This window comes from Atheta coriaria, unplaced genomic scaffold (genome assembly GCF_025399875.1).
Source record: "Atheta coriaria isolate IRGN ID8LTWV9N9 unplaced genomic scaffold, Caltech_Dcor_3.1 hic_scaffold_4_pilon, whole genome shotgun sequence".
In the NCBI taxonomy this organism is placed as follows: domain Eukaryota; kingdom Metazoa; phylum Arthropoda; class Insecta; order Coleoptera; family Staphylinidae; genus Dalotia; species Dalotia coriaria.
The window spans coordinates 1,166,618-1,189,665 of record NW_027045446.1 but is presented as its reverse complement, the minus strand read 5'-3'; the positions used below and the strand labels follow the sequence as shown (position 1 = coordinate 1,189,665).

The window sequence follows — 23,048 nt, the reverse complement described above, 5'->3', positions numbered from 1 at the left end:
GTCCATCTTGTTTGGTGACGATGGATTCTTTGATGCCTTTCAGGCCTTTGATTCCTTTGACACCGTCTTCTGTACGTGTTCTATCACGGACAATGGTGTACACTGTCGAAATAGGTCTTTCTCTGCATCTAAAAATCCCAGAAACGCGTTTTCCTTCATCATACATTCATATTATCTAAAACCATCAAAAACTGCTCATTTATTGTTCGTGGCGACTGCAATTGTTGTTAATTATATTAATTTTTGTTCTAGAATGATTTTCCTTCTGTTTTTCATCAGTACCAACCAACAGATTGATTTTTCCTCGGGTTTTCATCACTTTACATAACAGTAAACCTATTTTAGTGTTACCAGTTGCCCGCAGATGGCGCAACATGTATTGTTATGGCATTTAATTCTCCTGCACGACCTGCAAGAGCAAGAAGTATATTCCTGCACCGCCAGTCTGTGCGTACGCGCCGCGCCGTGTAGTCGTGTGTCTCTTCGTGCCAAACAATCCAACGTACGATAGAAAAACGTGAGGTAAATGATGCACACCCGATCGACACTTGTTTTGTTTTGTTTGTTATCATCCGTGTGATTGTTTTGCGCGCGTTGGTATTAAATGGATGTTGGATTTATTCACGGCCATAAACACACACAGAGCGTTGATTTCCACAGGTAATAATTCATTAAATATTATGCAGTTTGTGTTTGTTGTTGGATGATTTCATTGTGGGCTCGTATTTGTTATTCAATGTATTCAATCTGCGGAGGTCACATCCGCGCGCGCCGAGTGCGGAGTGCTGAGTTCATTTTCATTTATGTCTTTATATCAACGACACAACAATCGCCTGCAACTGCAACACGCTCGGTGGTCATTACTCCTGCACTTGCAGGACGCTTGAAAATGCGCAATTAAAGCAGAATAAGACACTTTAATATGCAGGTTGTGCTGCAGAAAAGTGAAAGGTAACACTTGGCGTCCAGATTCTGTAGACGTGCAAAAACACTAGCGTTGATCTAATGTCTGCATCTATTACAAATCAATATTGTGATAAGACTCAAAGTCATGTAGACACCAGAACCAGACGTGCCTAAAAACTTATAGACTGAGTTTTTTTTTTTTGCATCGTAAAGTGATGTTTTTTGTGTTGTGTATAAGACTGGAGCGAGTACTCGCAGAATATTCTATGATGTCTCTCTGGAAAGGTAATTTAATGGAGAATAAACGTTGAGTTTAGTTGAGTGTGTACAATTTGGAGTTATTGAGTAATTGGGGTGTAAGTGGAAGTCTGCACTCACAGCTAGGCACAGAAGTTTAAAGTTTTTTGTCGCGCGCTTTTTGCGATCGGATAACTTTTGAGAGAAACGTCTTAGAATTTCGGGGAATATCTTAATTTGAAGATAATTTAATAGGGAATTATATTGTTTTTGACTAAAAAGTTTTTATCAAGTATCTAGGGAGTTACAAGACTTTAAATGGGAAAAAGCAGGTTTAAAATTATCATACTTTAAGAATTTTAGTTATGCAACTTTGCAATCCTGTAACTTTTCATAGAATTAAGTTAGGATTTTGGGGAATCTTTCAATTTATAGTTAATTTAATTGAGAATTATATTGTTTTTGTTTCAAAGATTTTCATCAAATGTTTAATGAGTTACAAGAGTTTAAATGAGAAAAATCAGGTTTAAAACTACGCTTCTCAAAGAATATTTGTTTTGCAACTTTGCAATCGTATAACTTTTTATAGAAAAATGCTAGAATTTTGGGGAATATCTCAATTTATAGTAATTTAATTGAGAATTACATTGTTTTTATCTCAAAGATTTTCATCAATTTTTTAAGGAGTTACAAGAGTTTAAATGAGAAAAATCAGGTTTAAAATTACGCTACTGCAGGAATTTTTGTATTGCAACTTTGCAATCGTATAACTTTTAATAGAATTAAACTAGAAAATTGGGAAATATTTCAATTTATAGCTTATTTAATTGCGAATTAAATTATTATTTGTTCAATTTAATAAATTAATTTTCATAGAAGTTACAAAGCATTGAAATTGAAAAAAATGCAAGTCTGGAAGATGACAATTTGTAATCACTTAAAATAAAAATAGAAATAGCGCTGTGAGAAAATGAAAATGTCGCCTGCAGCAAATAAAATAAAAGATGGTAAAATCCACCCAAGGTGGCGCAGTACCGCAGTGATATTATTAATAGTGGCGGCTTTAGTTTGCGGGGTTCACCAGGGTCGACCGGGTGCGTTAGTCCCTTCGTTTGTCTCCGGTCTCTACACCTTCCCAACCACCCACAAACCCCCAAGTTGGTTTTACAACCCTACTACCCTCCGATGTGATTTATTACGGCGTGCGCGTATTTTTTATTATTTTGTCGTCGCGACTGGATTCTCACCTGCAGCTACAATTTACGAAATTGTCGCGGTGGTTCCATATTTAATTTGGTAAATGTGCACTTTCGGTCTAAATATATAACGCGGATGAGCGGCGGCGCAGCGGAGGGACGCAAAGACGAAGATGTTGTTGACGCTTCTATTTTCCGGCGCGTTTAGGTGTACCTGTTATTTATAATTAGATGAAAGTCGACGCAGTGCGGTGGCAACCCCACAGTTTGCCCCCAGACTCAGAGCGCAGCTCGAGCTTGAAATTGGAATCGAGTTAAATCTTATTATTTTAGCCGAGTTTATGTTAAATTTGCGCTTTATGCGCGCAGGGAATTGCTGGAAAAGTTCATATTACTCTGTTTTTGCTTAAATTACTTGTAAAAATATTGCTGAGTATAGAATTACTTAGTTTTACAGTCGTTTTACTGAAAAAATATTGTTTTTAACATGAAAATCATTTTTTTTGTGAGGCACGTCGTGAAAAGCGTATAAATTAGTAGTTGTAGTGTTAAGTAATTTAATTATATTTATTTTGAAAGATATATGAGTAAAATTGAATAACACGTTCGGGAATTATTTATAATTTTGTTAAAAAAGTCGAAAAACTAATTTTTATAGCAAAATTTACTATTTTTGCTTATAACACCCTGTAGAAGCAATGCAGAAACATAAATTTTATATCATTTTATTCGTCTTTTACCACTTTTTAATTGTATATAAAGTTTATAAAAGTTTAAACAAAAATCAAAAAGTTATTAACATTTTACTAAACAAATCCAAGAAAAAACTTGATATTTTTTTATAAAATTCGCATTTTCCCAATAAAAAAACATAAAAATCTCACAAAAATACATAGAAAATAGTAGAATATTAACGAATAAATAAAATAAAATTTAAACAAGTAATTTTACACCTGTACGAATAAAATTACAGGACTTTAAACTGAGGGGTCAAGTTTAAAATGTGCTTGTACTCGTAATTCGGATGTGTGTCTGTCGATATTGTTAATACCTGATGTCTGATATTATTGTACTTTGATCGCGAAAGTATTGCCACCGCCGGCGACTTTCCAGCAGCAGCAGGAGTGTCCGCTGCAGTATCCAACACACCTGGTGTTAAGTTAAAAGTTAGAAGAGAAAGTAGCGGAATACACCGCACAACAACAACAACAACAACGAAAAACAAACGAAATACTACTATACGCATTGCATACTCGTGGATTAAGTTACGCTCAGTCGCTCAGTTACACTGTTACACATTTTTATTAGTCGAAACAATTCCGGTTGCGCTATTGTCATCATCAAGCCTCAAGTTCCCATGGTAACATAATAACTTGACTTCTTCTACAAAGTGTAAAAAATTTGATTCTTGCTTGGTATTTTTGGTAAAATCCTCCGGGGAACCAAATTTTGAGTTTATTTTAAGTGTTTTTGTTTCGTTTTTTATTGGTTGTAATATTTTTGATAATATAAGTTGCTATTTTGAGATAATTGAGATTTAATGCAAAATTTTTATTATTTTTTTACTTAAAATGGATTTTTTTCATTGAAAAAACATAAAAATTTAACAAATTAGTAGTAGTAGTGATAAATAATTAAATTGTCTTTAATTTGACACCTGAAGTAGTTAAATTGAATAATTTATTCGTGAATTATTAATAATTTTGTTAAAAAAGTAGAAAAATCGTAATTTTTAAGGCAAAATTTAATATTTTTGCTTTTAACACCCTGTAGAAATGTCTAAATTTATAAAATTTTATACTATTTAAAAGATTATGAAATTCTCTTTAATTTGACTCTATATTTACAAAAATTGAACAAAAACTCTAAGAATTATTCACTATGAAACTTTCAGTTTGATTTTAACTTCTACAAAGTGTATAAACAAATTTTGTCGTATATATAATGTGTGCATGGGTGTAAAAATAATGCAATCGTGCGTGAAATCCTCATCGATGTGGCCTTCCCTTTTCCGATTTCCATCCGCTTCACAAAGCCTGCTTTTAGTCTTTGGCGACATAATTATTAACATGTGTACAAGACTAAAATTAGATTTTCATTTTCAGCGTGTGAAGCGGCGTGTGCGTAATGCTCTTACAAGCACAGGCGGCGCAGGCGGCTGTGCCGACGTTGGCCGCCACCGGGCACTCGGGAGGCGGCAGTGTCGGCAAGGCAGCGAGTATTTTCAATGGTCTCGGGCATGCTGAGGCCAGAGCACATATGCTTGACTATGCACCGGCGCCTGGATGGACTGTGCATGTCAACAAAGATGGCCGACTTTATTATTGCAAGTAAGTGCATTGAAAATTCCGCCCAACTTTTAATTGCTTCACCGAGAACGTAATTTTCTAATTTCGGGTACTTATTATTTAATTACTCGGCTTTCCTCATCGCGCATATTAAATATTTCGTGTTGTGTGCGAGTTAAATTTAAAATTCAAATCTTAATACGCTGGGGAAGTGCGAGAAGACGAGGCGCAGGCGCGTGTCGCTGCGCACTGATTAGATAATTAAATAATGAAACTTCCCTCCCTGGTGCCACACGTAATTTCGGCGAAAAGTTTTAATTAGAAACGTTCGATATCAAAAACAGAACGAGTTTATGTTTTTTGCTTATAATTTTCGGTAGAGTTCCCCCGGGGACGGAAATTTTGGGTTTACCTGGAGTGATTTTGTACACTTTTTTATTATGTGTAATAATTTGGATTGTATCTATCACCATTTTGGAATTATTTGAGGTTTTTGTTAGTTTTTGGTCTTTAAGTGGCTGGTAATATCTTAAAATTATTTTTATTTGCAAATATTCTTTCTGAAACACCCTGTATCTTTTGTATTAATGGTACTTTTGGTAGATTTTCTGATAGTATTTGTTCACAGCACTCTAGAAAATTAATTTTAGTGAATTTATTAGTATTTCTCACATTTTTGGAATGAGAATTGCATTTTCTCTACAAAACACTCTGTATCTTTTGAACTATTAGTACCTTTTCAATTTTCTTTTTAGTTTTTGTAAGGTAAAGAGTTCTTCTTTAAGTTTTAACATTTCATCGACTCTAAAATCATCGAGAAACACTCGGGAGCAACTAAAATGATATTTATTTATGGAAAATTGCATTTGGTGTACAAAACACTCTGTATCTTTTGAACTATTAGTACCTTTTCAATTTTCTTTTTAGTTTTTGTAAGATAAAGAGTTCCTCTTTAAGTTTTGACATTTTTCCGACTCTAAAACAATCGAGAAACACTCTGGAGCCACTGAAAATGACATTTTACAATAAAATATGCATTTTGCATACAAAACACTCTGTATCTTTTGAACTATTAGTACCTTTTTAATTTTCTTTTTAGTTTTTGTAAGATAAAGAGTTCCTCTTTAAGTTTTGACATTTTTCCGACCCTAAAACAATTGAGAAACACTCTGGAGCCACTGAAAATGACATTTTACAATAAAATATGCATTTTGCATACAAAACACTCTGTATCTTTTGAACTATTGGCTCCTTTTTAATTTTCTTTTTAGTTTTTATAAGATAAAGACCTCTTCTTTAAGTTTTGATTTTATTTTTGATAATTTCATCATAAAACACTCTGTATTAAGTTAATTAATATTTGTATTGCAGTTTTCTGTATTCAAAAATCAATTTTTTATCCGGAAAACATTTATTTATGTGCTGAAAATGCAATTCGAAGCTAGAATTGTAAATACAATCTACGTATCTAATATTTCCTCCCGTTCCTTTGAGTTTGCGAGTGTTGAGGGGTGGCGTCTCCAATTCGAGATGAAATTTAGATGGCTGACGCAATGTTTGCGTGTACAGCGCGAAATTTGCAATTTTCATCGAGCTGAATAAACATTGCTCATCGCTGCAAACTGGATTCGAACTTCCGGCCGTCCGAGCTTTCATACTCATAATTCTCGTACTGTATCTGGCTGCTGCTGCGCGATGCTGGTGTTGGTGTTGGTGGTGGAGAAAAACGATATTACATTTCGTCTCTCCGGAAAGCTTCATCTTGTTTGAGATGCGCCTCGAAAAGATGAGAAGCAGATAACTATTTGCGGGCGCGCAAGAATGCGACGGTATAATTTCCACCCTCTCCGAGTGCTTTGCGGTGAACCCTCTCCAACATCCTTTGACTCTCACTTTACCAGCCGTTTAAGTTTCCTCTTCCAGACTTTGTGATTTTCACAACTAAACTCAAATCGACAAACATTATTCGAGCAGGAGCTTCGATAAATTATTCTATAAATTGTATCCTACTATAGTTGATGGGTGTCGTAACACTTGCAGGGGATATAAATATAATAAGGGATGATGAGATTCCATTTCGTGCGCGAAATGGTGGAAAGAAACAGACGGTTCGCATTTTTTCGTTATCGCTACTTTCCCCCATTCGTACGATTAAATTATTTCTCGTAAAATGTCGTCGGGGGATTACTTTAACGTCACTCATTTCAAGACATGGGTTTTATGGATATTTTTAGATTTTTTCGAATATTTTTGGCGGGAAAATATCAAAAACTCAGAAAAATCTAACCTAACTTCCGGTGGACATTTTGTGACCAACTTATTTTGAATATTTTGGCGGGAAAATATCAAAAACTCATCAAAATCTAACCTAACTTCCGGTGGACATTTGGGGACCAAAATTTTTTGAATATTTTGGCGGGAAACTAATAAAAAATCATTAAAATCTAACCTAACTTTCGGTGGACATTTCGGGACCTAAATTTTTCGAATATTTTGGCGGGAAAATATGAAAAACTCACAAAAATCTAACTTAACTTCCGGTGGACATTTCAGGACCAACATTTTTTGAATATTTAGGCGGGAAAATATCAAAAACTCATCAAAATCTAACTTAACTTCCGGTAGACATTTTGGGACCTAATTTTTTTTAAATATTTTGGCGGGAAAATATCAAAACATCATCAATATCTAACCTAACTTCCGGTAGACATTTTGGGACCAAATTTTTTTGAACATTTTGGCGGGAAAACCTGAAAAACTCATCAAAATCTAACCTAACTTCCGGTGGACATATTTAGAAACCAAAATTTTCACATTTTTGACTTTTTGAGTAAATTTTCTCTCCTGCTAGTATATTATATGCAATGCCTGACATGAAAACGGCACATGACGTACAGTTATGCGTGGAGCTTGTGGGCCTGCGATTAATGGCTGTTTGAGAATGCGTGTCACTTGCAGGCGGAACCACCCTTGACAAATATGACCCGCGGAGTTCGCCGCTGTGCACCTTTACTTCATCCAGCTGCGATAGATTTTCCGAATTCAAATTGGCCACGTGTGCAAAACTCAATAGCGGCGAGTGTGCTTCACCCTCTTCAATTCGCTTTTCCTGCCTCTCGTGCTCTGGGGCCAGCTGATGCTAAAGTAAAGGAAAACTCAGATTTACGTGATGTAAGCGCGGGGTAATTAGAAGTTGCTCGGGCAGACGTTTATCAGTGTAACATCACCGCAAAGTGTCGTTCAGGCTCCAGTGCTCTCGGGGATTTTATTGACTTGGGGTTGCTCACCTCAGGGCTTTTTCCGCTTCCACGAACTTACAATGGGAATGCTTGTAATCGATTGATCTATTTTTGGTTAACATTTAATTTGAGTTTGGGTGGAAATTTGGATTTTATTGTAGAGTTTTATGCGATCTTCTTTCTGATACACCTTGTATATCTTAGAATGATTGTAGTTTTCTGATAGTGGGTATTTTTAGTACCTACTATTATTTAAATTACTTAAGTTTTTTGTTAGTTTTTGGCTTTTAAATTTTTTATTTGCAAATATTCTTTCTGGTACACCCTGTATCTCTTGTATTAATGGTAGTTTTGGTAGATTTTTTTATATAGTGTGTTCACAGCATTCTAGAAAATTAATTTTAGTGAATTTGTTAGTAATTTTCACATATCTACAATGAGATGTGCATATGCGCTACAAAACACTCTGTATTTCTTAAACTATTAGTACCTTTCTAATTTTCTTTTTAGCTTTTGTAAGATAAAGAGTTATTCTTTAAGTTTTTATATTTTTTAGACCCGAAAACCATCGAGAAACACTCGGGAGCAACTGAAAATGACATTTTACAGTAAAATATACATTTGGCGTACAAAACTCTCTGTATCCCTTAAACTATTAGTATTATTTTAATAATCTTTTCAATTTCTGTAAGATAGAGACTTCTTCTTTATGTTTTGAGATTTTACAGACCCTAAAACCATCGAGAAACACTCTAAAAATGACATTTTACAATAAATATTAATTTGGTGTGCAAAACACTCTGTATCTTTTAGACTATTAGTATCTTTCTTATTTTCTTTCTAATTTTTGTAAGATATAGAGCTCTTCTTTGAGTTTTGACATTTTACAAACCCTATAACCATCGAGAAACACTCGGGAGCAACTGAAAATAACATTTTGCAATAAAACGTGCGATTTCTTTACAAAACACTCTGTATCTTTTAAACTATTAGCACTTTCCTAATTTTCTTTTCACTTTTTGTAAGATAAAGAGCTCTTCTTTAAGTTTTCACACTTTACAGACCTAAAAACGACATTTTTCTTTCGGAATCACTCGGTATAACTCAAATTAATATTTTTCTCTTCCCGAGAATGTTATTAATGAATACTGATTAAACATGTGTGAACCCTCATACATCTCCTCGTGGCATACATTAATCATCGCAATAATCCGCCCGCCTCCACGTCAAAATTACATTTCATTTAGCGCGCGCCGAGAAGACTTGACTTTTCACGGCGTCCGTAAAGAAGTCCCTGCAGACGCAGAAAAGATTATCCCAGATCCAAGAGCCACGGGGAAAGGAAACGAAACGAAACGCATCTGGCTCTCAATCTCCTTCAGTCTTACACTCGTTCAGACATCCAAGTCATCCCCAACTGGGAGAGCGCGCCGGGATATGTGCGCTTCCTGTTCGTAAGCTTCTTTATTTTGTTCGAAGTGAACAGACGGGGGAGAGCGTCGAGCTACTTTGCGTCGCGTTAATAAAACAGGGTCGACGTGCGGCGAAACATTTTCCCCATTTTCCGAATTGCTCTATTAACGTCGTTAGTTGACGCTTGGAGTAAAAACAGACGGGGTGGTACTTCGCCGGAATCCTCGCGTTCTACGTGCGGATTATTAGATTTTTGGATTGACCGAAAATGTGATCATTATACACGCGTTGAATTTAATGGGAATACGTGCGATGGTCACCCACACAAAGTGTCGATGTCGATGATTCATGGCGTAACGAGGCGTGCATTTAAACAATTGCGCCAACATCGGCCAACCGGCTAAAACGCTAAAGCGGGACTTTCAACCAGCGCCATCATGCTAAGTGCGCGCGCTGTACTCTTACATATACACATACACATACTCGTACATTCAACATTGAACACGGCGTGTATTTAAATTTCCATTTTGACTGACATTCCGCGCGCGCCGATGTACAGTTGTGTCGGTCGATGCGCGCTGCATTAATGCGATCGTAATGCATGTCCCGCTCGCTCATAAAACGTGTTTGCTAAAACGGGAGTTTAGGGCGGAAAAGAATTTAATTGCGAGAAAAATTTTTAACGTGCCGCACTTTTATTTTATTGGTTTTACTTTTTTTTCTTTTAGTTTTCTGTGACCGACTGGGTGGAAAATCAATGTTTAATATTCGTTTAATATTATGAATTTTAGTTTCTCTTTTATTATTTTATAGTTTCATTGTTATCCTTTTAAATTTTATTACTTTTTACTTGAGAAAATGCATAGAACCAAATTTTACCTTCGAAATTACTTTTTTTTAAATGAAATTTAATCAATAATTTGTCATATCTTTTAAATTATAAGAGTAATTTTAGTTTTTCTTTCATTATTTTGTAGTTTAATAGTTACCCTTTAGATATTTATTACGTTTTACTACCTAGAAATGGTCCTACGCCCTTAAAATACCCTTCAAAGTCAAATTTTAGTTTTTTATTGGCTTTTTCCTGAGATTTTAGTAAAAAATTGCATATCTTTTAAATTCTTAGAGCAATTTTAGTTTTTCTTTCATTATTTTGTAGTTTGATTGTTATTCTTTCGCTATTTATTACATTTCACCCTTGAAAAGTTGTGCAAATACCTTAAAATGGCCTTCAAAGTAAAATTTTAATTTTTAATTAACTTTTTTCTGAAATTTTATTAAAAATTGCATATCTCTTAAATTATAAGAGTAATTTTGATTTTCCTTTCATCATTATGTAGTTAAATAGTTACTATTTTGATATTTATTACGTTTCACCCTTTAAAAATCGTCCTACACCCTTAAAATTTACTTCAAAGGCAAATTTTAATTTTTAATTAATTTTTTTCAGAAATTTTATTAAAAAGTGGCATATTTCTTAAATTATAAGAGCAATTTTAGTTTTTCTTTAATTATTCTATAGTTTAATTGTTATTCTTTTGATATTCATTACTTTTTACCTCCTAAAAGTTGTAAAACCACCTTAAAATACCCTTCAAAGTCAAATTTTCCCGTTAAATTAATATTAATTTACGGTTTCTCATTTTCTCATTAACCAATCCCAACAATTTGCAAAATCAATGTTTAACAACATTGTATGCCTTCTAATTGATTAATTTTCCATTCGTGAGTTTTGTGCACTTACACTTTGGTACACTAGGGACGTGAGTAAGTAATTAATACGAAACTGAGTGCAGCTACTTAACCCTCGGCATGCCATTAACGTCGCTTCCTATGCCGTGTCATTTCGCGCCCACCCACCGCCATCCGTAACGTTTATTAGCCCGAATTAAACGCTCTGGTATGGCACACTTAGCGTAAAAATATTATTCGGTCAAACGAGTTGCGACATTGACATTCGGTTTGCATTCGCTTTGAAGAGGGCCGGAGTCGCAGTGATGCGTAATGGGACGAAGGTTTGATCTAGGGCGCGCGCGTGTGGAAGGATTTATTCGACCTTAATTTAAACAGATTGTCCCGATGTACTCGACCGCGCCAAGGGATTACACATTACACATTACAAGTGCGAATGGAGTTGGAGTTTTGTGTTTTGGAGAGAAACATTCTGTATCTCTTGGTAAAAATAGGTTTAATGTTGCTATAAAAAAATCCCGGGTATTATTCTTGGGTAGAGTTGATATAAAATTCCATTTGGAATATATCAAACGCAAGGCACGTCAGGAAGGATACTATGGTCCTGTTGTAATAGATATATGAGATTTTCCTTCGCCCCAAAGTTTATTTCGGCTCATTTATATTTTACAGGAGTAATTTTAGTTTTTTTTTTGTTTATTTTGTAGTTTGTTTATTATTCTTGAGATATTTATTACTTTTTACTCTTGAAAATTTGTGTAATCACCTTAAAATGACCTTCAAACCAAATTTTAGTTTCTAGTTGACTTTTTTTCTGAAATTTTATTAAAAATTGCATATGTTTTAAATTATAAGAGAAATTTTAGTTTTTCTTTCATTATTTTGTAGTTTAATTGTTATTCTTTTAATATTTATTATTTTTATACTTGAACGGTTGTAAAACTACCTTAAAATACCCTTCAAAGTCAAATTTTTGTTCTTGGTTGAAAATTTTCTGTAATTTTTTCAAAAATTGGCATATTTTCCAAATTATAAAAGAAAATTTAGTTTTTCTTTTAGTATTTTACAGTTTAATAGTTACCCTTTATATATTTACTACTTCCTACCCTTGAATAATTATTTAAACATCTTAAAATGACCTTCAAAGTCAAATTTTAATTTCTAACTGACTTTTTTTCAGAAATTTTATTTAAAAGGCATATCTCTTAAATTATAAGAGTAATTTTAGTTTTTCTTTCATTATTTTGTAGGTTAATAGTTACCCTTTAGATATTTATTAGTTTCTACCCTTGTAAAATTGTTTAACTCCCCAAAAATGACTTTCAAACTCAAAATTTCTATTTTTTAATCAAAACAAACAAAAATAAAGTTTTTCCTTTGACGCAACTAAAGTTGTTGATTTTTTTGTCTTCTTTGATACACACAAGTTAAGTTCACTGCTACCTGCGACCATAAACGTTACAAACGCTAGAAGCGTCGAGTACACGAGTGGAAAACGCGTAAAAAGAGAAGAAGAGAAGCGAAGTACGGGCGTTGTCCGCATTTGAGTTTGCAGTGTCATCGACACACATATGACACTAGCACTAAACTCTGTACAAAATTCGCTCGATATTACCCAACTACCACAAACTAACGAAATATATTCATCAATAGACAACGTCCGCGTTTAAATTTCACATATTTTTCTCATTCGTTTAAATTCCCTGAATCCGGAGATAAATGTACACAAAAGAAACAGCGTCGCATGCAGCGGAAACACATTAAAACACATTACATAATCCACATGTTACGGTTACGCCACATTTTATAATATTATTTTTTGTTCTCGGTGCGCAACAAATTCCGTTTGTGATGTATCGACATGCGTGACGCGTCCAGCCGCCCCCGACTAATTTATATACAAACAGCACGCACATACATTTATTATTTAGTGACACGCTGCGCAGGAAATTGTACTCAGAGTGTAATTCGACGTTAAAAGGTGATTAATATAATTCCGAGTCGTTGTTTGTTGTTTGTTGTTTGTCGAGTGGCATTAAGACGTTTTGGTTTTAATGCTCGCTCAGTCTTGTCGTGCTGATTGTTTTGTTTTGTCGGATATAATTTATTCAAATTTATGGCGCGTTGTGTATTCGTGACACGTTCAAACGTTTATGTTGGTAGTTTTTGCTTTGCAAAGTTTGGGTTTGGGGGGCGCGCAAGAAATCATAGCGTGGGACCCAAGGGTGCAATTTAATCGCTTACGCTCGCGTCACTGGGGGGGTAAAGACGAGTTGCCAACTTGTGTCAACTCTATAAATAAAGGTCGGAGTAGAAATCGTTGTGACTTGAATTTTTTTTTCTTTTAAAGGGAAATAAAAATGTTCCGAGGGTTGTTTTAGGGTTTTTCTTTGATAAAAGTTGTTGTAAATGAGTTATACTTCTTGTTTATTTTATTTATATCTAGAAAAATACTTAGAACTACTTTTGAAGTTGTTTTAAAGTTGATTTTTGGTATTTTCTTTTGGAATTATATCAACAAATTGACATATCTTGGAAGTTATTAAAGTAATTTTATTTTATCTTTCGCTATTTTATAGTTTATTAGTTACTTTTTCAATATTTATTACTTTCTATACTAAAAAGTTGTAGAACTACCCTAAAATACCTTTAAAAGTCAAAATTTAGCTCTTTTAGATGAAATTTTATGAAAAATTGACATATCTCAGAAGTTTTAAAACAAATTTCATTTTTTCTTTCATCATTTTATAGTTTATTAGTTACTTTTTTGATATTTATTACGTTTCACCCTTGAAAACTCCTAAAACCACCTTAAAATGCCCTTCAAAGTCAAATTTTAGCTCTTTTTCAACGAAATTTTATGAAAAATTGACATATCTCCGAAGTTTTACAACAAATTTCATTTTTTCTTTCATTATTTTATAGTTTATTAGTTACTTTTTTGATATTTATTACGTTTCACCCCTGAAAACATCTAAAACCACCATAAATTGCCCTTTAAAGTCAAATTTTAGCTTTTTTCAACGAAATTTTATGAAAAATTGACATATCTCCGAAATTTTAAAACAAATTGCTTTTTTTCTTTCATCATTTTATAGTTTATTAGTTACTTTTTTGATATTTATTACGTTTCACCCTTAAAACTCCTGTAACCACCTTAAAATGCCCTTCAAAGTCAAATTTTCAACGAAATTTTATGAAAAATTAACATATCTCCGAAGTTTTAAAACAAATTTCATTTTTTCTTTCTTTATTTTATAGTTTATTAGTTACACTTTCGATATTTATTACGTTTCACCCTTGAAAACTCCTCCAACCACCCTAAAATGCCCTTCAAAGTCAAATTTTCTTCCCCAATTGTCGAATAAAGTGGGTTTTTATTTCTGCTTGTTTTTTTCCTGTTTGCCATCTGTTTGTCATCCATATGCGTATATGTTCATGATAAATCGACATTGTTTGACATCCTGACGTGAATGTACGCACGTCCGCGCACATCACGAGGGCGAGAGAAAAAAGCACCAACAACCGCGCGTTCAAATTTCTAAACCTTCGAATGCCTGCGCTATAGCTATAATTTAGGCGAAACCGCACGATGAATAACACATTCCGGTTTCCTCGTCTCGCGTTTCGTACAAAATGTGCCACTCGACACCGTCGTGAGTCGTGAATGGTTGCAATCCGTCTATGGCGGGGTTGGCAATGGTGGAGGCGCCGCGGTTAGCGTCGATTCGATTTACTGTCTGCAAGGTGACAACAAGTAAAACATTTTGCTTGTATTCTAAAATTTTCTGCATTCTGCCTGCAAGATAACAGCATTGAGTTAATTGAATTAATTTTGCAGCACTCGACATTTTGTAATTTAGTTTTTACGTATCATGTGGTGCATGCCAGCGTCTGAAATTAGGTTTTAATAAGATTCGAAGTCGATTGCGAGATTGTAGTCGTGGACGCTGCTGGCATCTTCTTATAATGAACTTTTGCGGAACAAAAAGGATTCGAGCGCGGCCGGGGCACGTCGCGCGTCGCACAACTTCCTTTCTTCCGGCCGGCGCCACCAGCGCGGAATATAAATTAACAAAGCGTAGGCGAGCGCAAAAGCAAAACGCATCTCTGTGCTACGAAAAATTCGCTTGAGGGGGACCCCGCGCGGAATTAACTTAAAGTTTTTTTCGGTGCCCCTCAAGGCAAAGGAAATTAATTAACGCCTAGATAAATACGAACACAATTTACGATTTTTTGAAAATTTACGCGTAAAATAAAAACTTGTTTCCGCTTTGTTTTGTTCTGCGTGTCGAGTAAAAAAGGAGAAAAATCTCCGCCGTTAGTAATAATGAAGACAAATAATTTTCCTCCTCTTAGAGAGAGGAGGAAATAAAGAAAAGTACATTAAGCGTCCACGGCGTAATCACCACTCTTCGACTGTTTGGGATTTTCCATCTCTTGGCCGATTTAGGTGAGGAAATGATTAATTTTTAAGCGCACGCGCTGCTGCCGCTGCCGCAGCGTGAACATTTATTGCTAAATGGCTAAATACCTCCAAATCGAGCGCAGCAAACGGCCCGGATATTGGAAAAGTTCCGAGTTAAACGAGAAAACTACAAGTGAAACATTCATTCCACAAGAAACCCTCCGAGTGAAACTTTTACATTGTAAATAAGTACTGTACGATTGTGTTTTACTCGAAATACAACCTGAAATACAAAAAATTTGAGAATGAAAAGTTTATTTTGTCACTGTAGTAAAAAGCAATAAACTCGTTTTGCTTTGGTTCATGGTTCATTGTAGAGAAAACAAAGCGTAAACTTTTCTAATCTCTACGTGCGTGAGGATATGTAGGGGTGGTTTTTCTCTCTCCTAGTCGTTCGTACGTCACCTGGATTAGATTTTAGCGTGCGACAACAAAAGCGGAAAGTTTTTATGCGCCTGATTTATGAAGCAGCAAATCTCACCGAGCGCGCTGATAGGCATCGCTTGTGCGCGGGATTTGTAAACAACCCTTAGTCTAGGGTAGTTTCTCGCGTCTAGTAGGTGCAATTTTATGGTTCGTCAGTGTCAAACAGGAGGAAACTAAGCGCTACGACTAGGTAAAGTGTGTTTAAAATGTTTTTTATTCCCAGAAATTTAAATTTTTAGTTTTTTTGTTTTTGAAATTTTTCATGCGCGTATTTCCGGTTTTCCTGTTGTATTTTCTGTGCGCATGTTTAGTAATTTTTGTCGTTGGTGAAATATCACCGCTGTCGGTGGCCGTGATTGATATCAAACCGATATGAGAACGTCGGAAAATATAGCCGCATTTTTATTTTTCGTTTTTTTTTCCTCTTTTTTTGTAATTTGGATCTAAAATAGGAAAAAATTTGTGCGCGGTCGTGACAATCGGTTGGGAGTTCGTTATGCTGCGCACGTAATATATTGTGGTCCCAAGTCTCAAGGAAATTCCACTGCCATGTTAAGTTTACTCCTGACTCCCGCCCGCTGACAGTGGGTGTTCATATTTTACAACCCTGCGTTTTCTTTTGAATATTTTACCGGTTTTATTTAATTCTGCAAATTTGTACGTGAGTATTGTAAACAATACCAGCCCGGAAGTTGAATGTCGGAAGTGGGAAGTTGGAAAGGAGGAAAGGAGGACGGCAAGTGTGTCCCCGGGCCGTTATCCCGTGTATCAGTAAATGCAATTATACCCGCCAGCCCGCCAGAGGTGCGTATTATCCACCCCTCAACACCCCCGGAATTCAGGGAGGTTGGTTGCGTTAATGATCGCAGTTTAAGCACTCCCCTTGGAGTTTCCTGCACGGCACCACACCGCAATATTGCTGCTGTGTGCGCTCGATTGGATTAACATCTCTCTGCCTACCCATGGATTTCATCGCACAAACATTTTTTATTTTCGCCAAAAATTAAAACTTTTATACTATTTTATTACATGCAGGGGTTGTGTGGGTTGTGTGGGCTTTAACGGCGAACAATGCTGTCTAGCATCGAATGAGAGCCATTCAATAAAAGCCTCTTGTGGTGGTGGTGATGGCGGTGAAACCTGCTTAGTGGACTTTTGTGGTTTTGCACCCCCGTTGGGGTCCCGGTCCCAGGGATTACGCACAATCCGGACGCCACTTGAAAATTTATCGCCTGCGCTCTCTTTGCTTTTTGCGCCTGAAAGTGAATCGAGTGAATTCTTTTTTTAATGTGTTTCCGCTGTTTGTTTTACAGCCATGTGACGAAAACCGCATCGTGGTTGCCGCCGGCGGAAGCGTGGCGCGCCGGCGAGGACACACTACCCTACGGATGGGAACGCGCCCTCGACGATTCCGGACGATCCTATTACATAAAGTAAGTCGATTGTTGCAATAGTAATCAAGTTAGGTTAGGTTATATTGATATAGGTTAGACAACCCAACACGCAATGTTTGCATGCTGATGACATTTGCCGGCATTGTGTACACACGACTGCCAATTTCAATGTTTGCTCACTCGAGCGCAAATTGCATCGTATTCATACATCATAGCCGCACACCGCACATATTGATTTCCACAGATTACCATCAACTCCTGAATCATATTATATGTTTGTCGCATGACATCTGTTTAAATTTCCAGCCATGTGAACAAAACCACCACGTATGAGATGCCGGTGACGAGGGCTCTCCACCCGTCGGAAGCGCCTGAACCTCGCAGTGTCACCTTGGATCGATCGGCGGCGTTGGGTTTCGGTTTTGTTGCCGGCTCAGAGAAACCCGTCATTGTGCGGTTCGTCACTGAAGGTGGACCTAGTGTAGATAAGGTACATTTTGAATCCATAAGTGATTTTTTTATTTTTATCAAATGATTTTTGTGGTAGTTATTGCCCGGTGACCAGATTATTGAGGTGAATGGTGAGGATGTTAAGATTGCGCCAAGGGAGCATGTTATTTCGTTGATCCGGGCGTGTAGTTCAACTGTAAGTTTAGTCGTCTGTCAGCCACAGGAACAGGCCGGCGCTCGCAAGTCCACGCTGTTATCAGCGAGCAAACGAGCGCGTCTCCGGACGAAACCAAGTCGTGTTCGATTCGCTGAGAGCGTCTGCGTTAATGGCGCTCCCTATTTCCGGTACGGAGATAACCTAACCTACTTTAAGAACTATTGTAATTTTTTTAATGTTTTTCTACAGCCATCAGCGTTTTCTTTGGGGGATTTATGCGTGGCACCAATGGCGAATGTTTTGAAAGTGTTTCTGGAGAATGGTCAAACAAAATCGTTCAAATATGACGCGTGGACAACTGTTCAAGATGTCGTTGCGTCCTTGCAGGCGAAACTATGTCTCAGCGCAACTGAGCACTTCAGTTTGGTTGTTGAGCACATCAAATCGCTCAAACGAAATAAACTGACTCTACTTGATCCGGCTGATACTCTTGCACGAGTAAGTTTTTACATTTTGTGGGTTTTATGCGAAATAAAAATAAAATAATGTTTTTTTATAGATAGCTTCACGTCCCGGCGCGCATAAACTTCGCTGTCTTTATCGGATAGCGTACGTTCCGACATCAGCAGCAGCGTTGGCACAATTAGACCTTGTCGCACTGGACTATCTCTTCACACAGTGTTGTAATGATGTAATTCAGGAGCGATTTGCACCCGAGTTGCAATACGACACGGCTCTACGACTTGCCGCACTGCATGTCTATCAACATGCGCTTGCGAATAACATGCAAGCGTCAAAACTCACCGTTAAAACTGTCGAGTAAGTTGGGTTTTTTTCAACTAGAGATATCATGATTAATTTATTGTTTGCGTGTTCAGGCGTGAGTTTGGTCTGGAACGCTTCGTGCCCGCTTCACTACTCGAGAAAATGAAACGTAAAGAAGTGCGGAAATTAGTGGCGCATTTCCTTAAACTGCACTCGACTATGGCGGGTCCCGGCAAACAATTAACTGCCTTACAGGCAAAACTTCATTATTTGGACATTGTGAGTCAGTTACCGAGCTACGGAGCCAAGTGCTTCTCAGCGGGGCCCAAAGCGGACGTCATGGAGCGAGTGATACTCGTTAGTCCCAAGTTTGGCATTAGTCAAATTACAGGATCACGCAATTCAGTGGTATGCTGAACAAAATATCAACAACAAGGGATTTAAATTGCATTAACTGTTTTTATTTCCATTTAGCCACAACCAATCGCAAACATTGAAGATATACGCAGTGTGGAAGTGCGTGCCGAAGATGAACTCATGCACAATGTGTGTATTCATCTCAAAAACGACCAAATTGTTTCCGTCACCTTGGAGGAACGCGATGCTAATGAATTAGTACTTGTTCTCAAAGGTTACTATCGCTTATCGACCGAGAATAATCTCATAGTGGAGAAAGAAGAGTCTGAAGTTTTGGAAGACTTAGCACCGCCATATTTAAGCCAGCACAAGGTCGTCCCTGATAGGTGGAGTTATCTGAATCAGCAACAGGTAAAAAGTGTCATGTTTACAATCCCGCCGACATATCAACATCTCAATCGAAAGACCAATGGGTTGTACAACACGATGGGAAGGCAATCTAAGCCTCTGCTGACAGGTTTTAGTCTTGATAGTAACATGAACAGTTCGATTGTGAAGAATAACGAGATCAAGCGTGACGTGACGATTTACGAAGCGAAAAATGATTTTCTACGCGAACAGTTGAAGTCCAGCGCTGAGTGGCAGGAGACTTCTGTTGATATTGAAAGCGATACAGATAGTCTCCCAACTGAAGAGCATACGCTCCGCCATAGTGATTCTCTTTTACTGTTGGCTAAAGGTGCTAAGGAGGATTCTGAACATTTGCAGTTTACAAACGCCGCGATTGAAATGTTAAGATCAGAGGTGAATTACTCTGAGAGTGATAACGATTCAGTTTACACTCCGCATAATTCTCCCAAGCATTTAAATAATGGCGGTGATAGTGAAATTGCAAATGGCGGTAAGTCACGCATTAGTTTTGGTCTCCACAGTCCTGATAGTTCCACGAATTGTGGAAGTCAAGGACAGGAGAGTCAAGAATTGCGTGCGTATTTAGAAAAATTGAAACAAAATGAATCCTCGCGGGTGAATGATGATGTTAATTTGTACTTTGACCCGGATATTATTGACCTGACAATGCTGCCTCCCCCTGGAACTCCTGATGAATTAGACGGAGCGTTACCTCCCGCTATAGATGTCCCACCGCATTCTTTTGCGGATTCAATGGAGAAATTGAACAAATTGGGTGTGTTGCATGAGAATTTAGACTTGGAGGAGTTTCTTGCTAGTGTGACAATACTTCCGCCCACATTGAAAGTCACGCCTGCTGTTGAGTTAACCCCCGAAGAGATAATGTCGTATATTATCCCTCCGCCGCCGGATATCCGTGAAAGTCCGGAAGTTCCGCCCAAACCGCGCCGGGCCAGCGCTGGCACCGGCACATTTTCTTGTTGTGGTGGTGGTGGTGATAAGAATAGTGATGATGGAGTTGTTGCATTACCACCACGACGGGGATCCGTTGAGGAAAAACCTCCCGATCGTCCACCGAAAACTGTCGCGGAACGACAGAGGTCCCAGTCGATGTTGTCAACATTTAAAGACTTTAAGGTTTCTAAGGAGGTCCCACCTAAGTTACCGCCGCGTGCAGATGACAGCAGTCAACTTGGGCAAGCGCATTTGTTTCTCCCACCTAAGAAACCTCCATTGCCGCCATTACCGCCATTAGAAGTACTCAGAAGTCGAAAGAATACGTTGTCACAGACTAAGACCACTCCGGAAGTACGAACGGCCGGCATTGGCTCGCCACACCTTCAACGCAATAAGAATATGTACAATGATCTTGACTTGGATGCTGAGAGTAATGTCAAAGTGGGTTGCACGGCTGTTAGTACACCTACATCACCGTTTTTAGGTACGTAGGCTTTTGTTTTCTCTTATATTCTGTACCTAGATTATTATTTCGTTGTTGGTTGGTTGTTAGTTGTTTTGGTGTTGACGGCATACGTTTTTGTAGGCCGCGGTGCACTGTTCACCGCGATACCCATAGATTCCCCCGATGGTCCCCGTATTACAACCACCACAACCGAGTACGTGAACAACGTTAACCAGTACGGTAGAAAGGACCTCAATAACGGCCACCATCTGCATTACCAGCATCACCATCATCACCAACAGCAGGTGGTAGCTGCAGTTGCATCCAATGTTAGAGACGTTAGTTGTAGCCGTATCAGCACGACCAACTCCTGCATGTCCAGTCGTGAGAACCTTCTCCAAAAACCGACGCAGCGATGGCGAGCCTCTAACTAGATTAGATCAAGTGGCTGCGCAGTGTCATAGTGCTCAAGCGCAAGGAGGTGGCCGTCATATGTCCGAGGAGAAGTTTCAAGTAAGTTTTATTAGTTTCTGGTTGGTGATTGTTTTTTGATGAATGTTTTGTATTCTTTTTAAAGTAGTATGGGTTTTATCTGTTTTACTTGTTTTCAGACGGCGAAAGATGAACTGACCACACAGTCACTCCAACTGGTCCATTCCAGTAAGATGCTGGTGATTGCCATGTCCGATACCACCCTGCCGGACCTCCCAGAGCATTTGGCAGTGTGTTTGACTATTCTTCGGCGTCTCACAGAGCTGTGCGCTGATTTAGCTGATCATACCACTGCTCCGCTCCAAACACGCAATCTTGTACTCAAAGTACATGATGTTACTGGAGCGTTCCGCCATCTTGTCGGTACCAATATTGATCGTACATCACCAGCTACCATTGAGGAGCATCTCGCAGGCGAAGCGGAGTCTCTGGCCGGCGTACTCACGACTCTTCTACGGAGTTTACGCGTTTTTTCGCCATAGCAAAACGCCAATCTAGTCTGAATGGGAATCATCACAATCATCTCACCAAATATTAAGCGCTCAATGTTTTAACAAATTAAAGCCAAGTCTGATATGCGACAATTCACCTCCACCTACTTCACTCCCAGACAGTTTTACAACAAATGCCAAAACTAACAAAGTTTACACATGTAAGAGATTGTTTGGGATTTAATTTTACATGTATATATATGATATCAAAGGAAATTCTTAAGAATTCAAAAAACTATAATGTGATAATATCGACAATTTGATTATAATTGTTTTAAATATGCTTAAAAATCAAAATATCATCAAATGCAAATATCAACAACCTCTAGTCAAGATATTATGATAATATTGAACATTTGTTGAGTGAAATGTGAGGAAGTACAAGTTTAAACTAAGTTACCTATTGATATTGAATATTAATTTCGATTTGTTTACGTTATATGTGTCTGACATTTCACTTGCGCCCAGTTTATCAATTGTTTTGTTTGTAATGTGTAGTTTATAATTATTGATAACTAAATTGGGAGCTGGAAACATGTAACAAATGCCAACGCGTGGTTAAGATTGAGAATATGTATTGTTAATATTATTTATAATTTAACGATTAATAACTTGTTACAAATGATTTGTTTTGTTATTCTTAAGACAACAGTTTTTATAAATGAAAATAATGGAACCTTACAATAAAGTTTTGACTATAAATAACTTGTATTTAAGTTTTATTTTTACCTGAAAGTCCTTAATAAAAATATTTCAGGTCGAAATCCGACGAAATCCGTGAAGAAGCGCCTCCGCTCTCGAAAAATTAAAAATTAAATAGTAATTATCTCCTAAACTAAAAGGGCTAGGAAAAATGGGCATTATATTCTTGATCCCTGAAAAATTCTCTACAAGATGGTACCCTTTTTGAAAAACGTCCAAAAGTGCATAAAAAAATTTAACGAAAAGATTTTGTCATAAAAAAGGCAAAATATTTCTGTTTTTTATGTCGAATGCTGTTTCCATTAAAATTGTGAATAGAGCCTAAACGGTTAATGCTAGCAAAAAAAGTTACTGAAATAATCGATGTAGAATTAAATTGTCTATCAGAATCCGAAAACAGAATTTAAAAATTCCAACTTTTAATTTTTGACATAAAAAAGAGAAATCTTTTGCCTTTTTTATGACAAAATCTTTTCGTTAAATTTTTTTATGCGATTTTGGTCGTTTTTCAAAAAGGGTGCCATCTTATAGAGAAATTTGCAGAGATCAAGAATATGAAGTC

The 23,048-nt window shown here is 37.0% G+C and overlaps 1 protein-coding gene across 1 annotated transcript; it reads left to right on the top strand.

The window, feature by feature from the left end:
• The first annotated feature begins 455 nt into the window (after window positions 1-455).
• Window positions 456-22,489, top strand: LOC135790216 (uncharacterized). The gene is given in 12 exon segments (XM_065300302.1): window positions 456-660; window positions 4,445-4,669; window positions 17,179-17,298; window positions 17,566-17,749; window positions 17,807-18,364; window positions 18,426-18,685; window positions 18,745-19,039; window positions 19,106-20,840; window positions 20,943-21,197; window positions 21,200-21,223; window positions 21,226-21,314; window positions 21,413-22,489. Coding segments are annotated over 11 exon segments (4,086 nt in total). The 5' UTR covers window positions 456-660; window positions 4,445-4,466; the 3' UTR covers window positions 21,776-22,489.
• The last annotated feature ends 559 nt before the right edge of the window (window positions 22,490-23,048 follow it).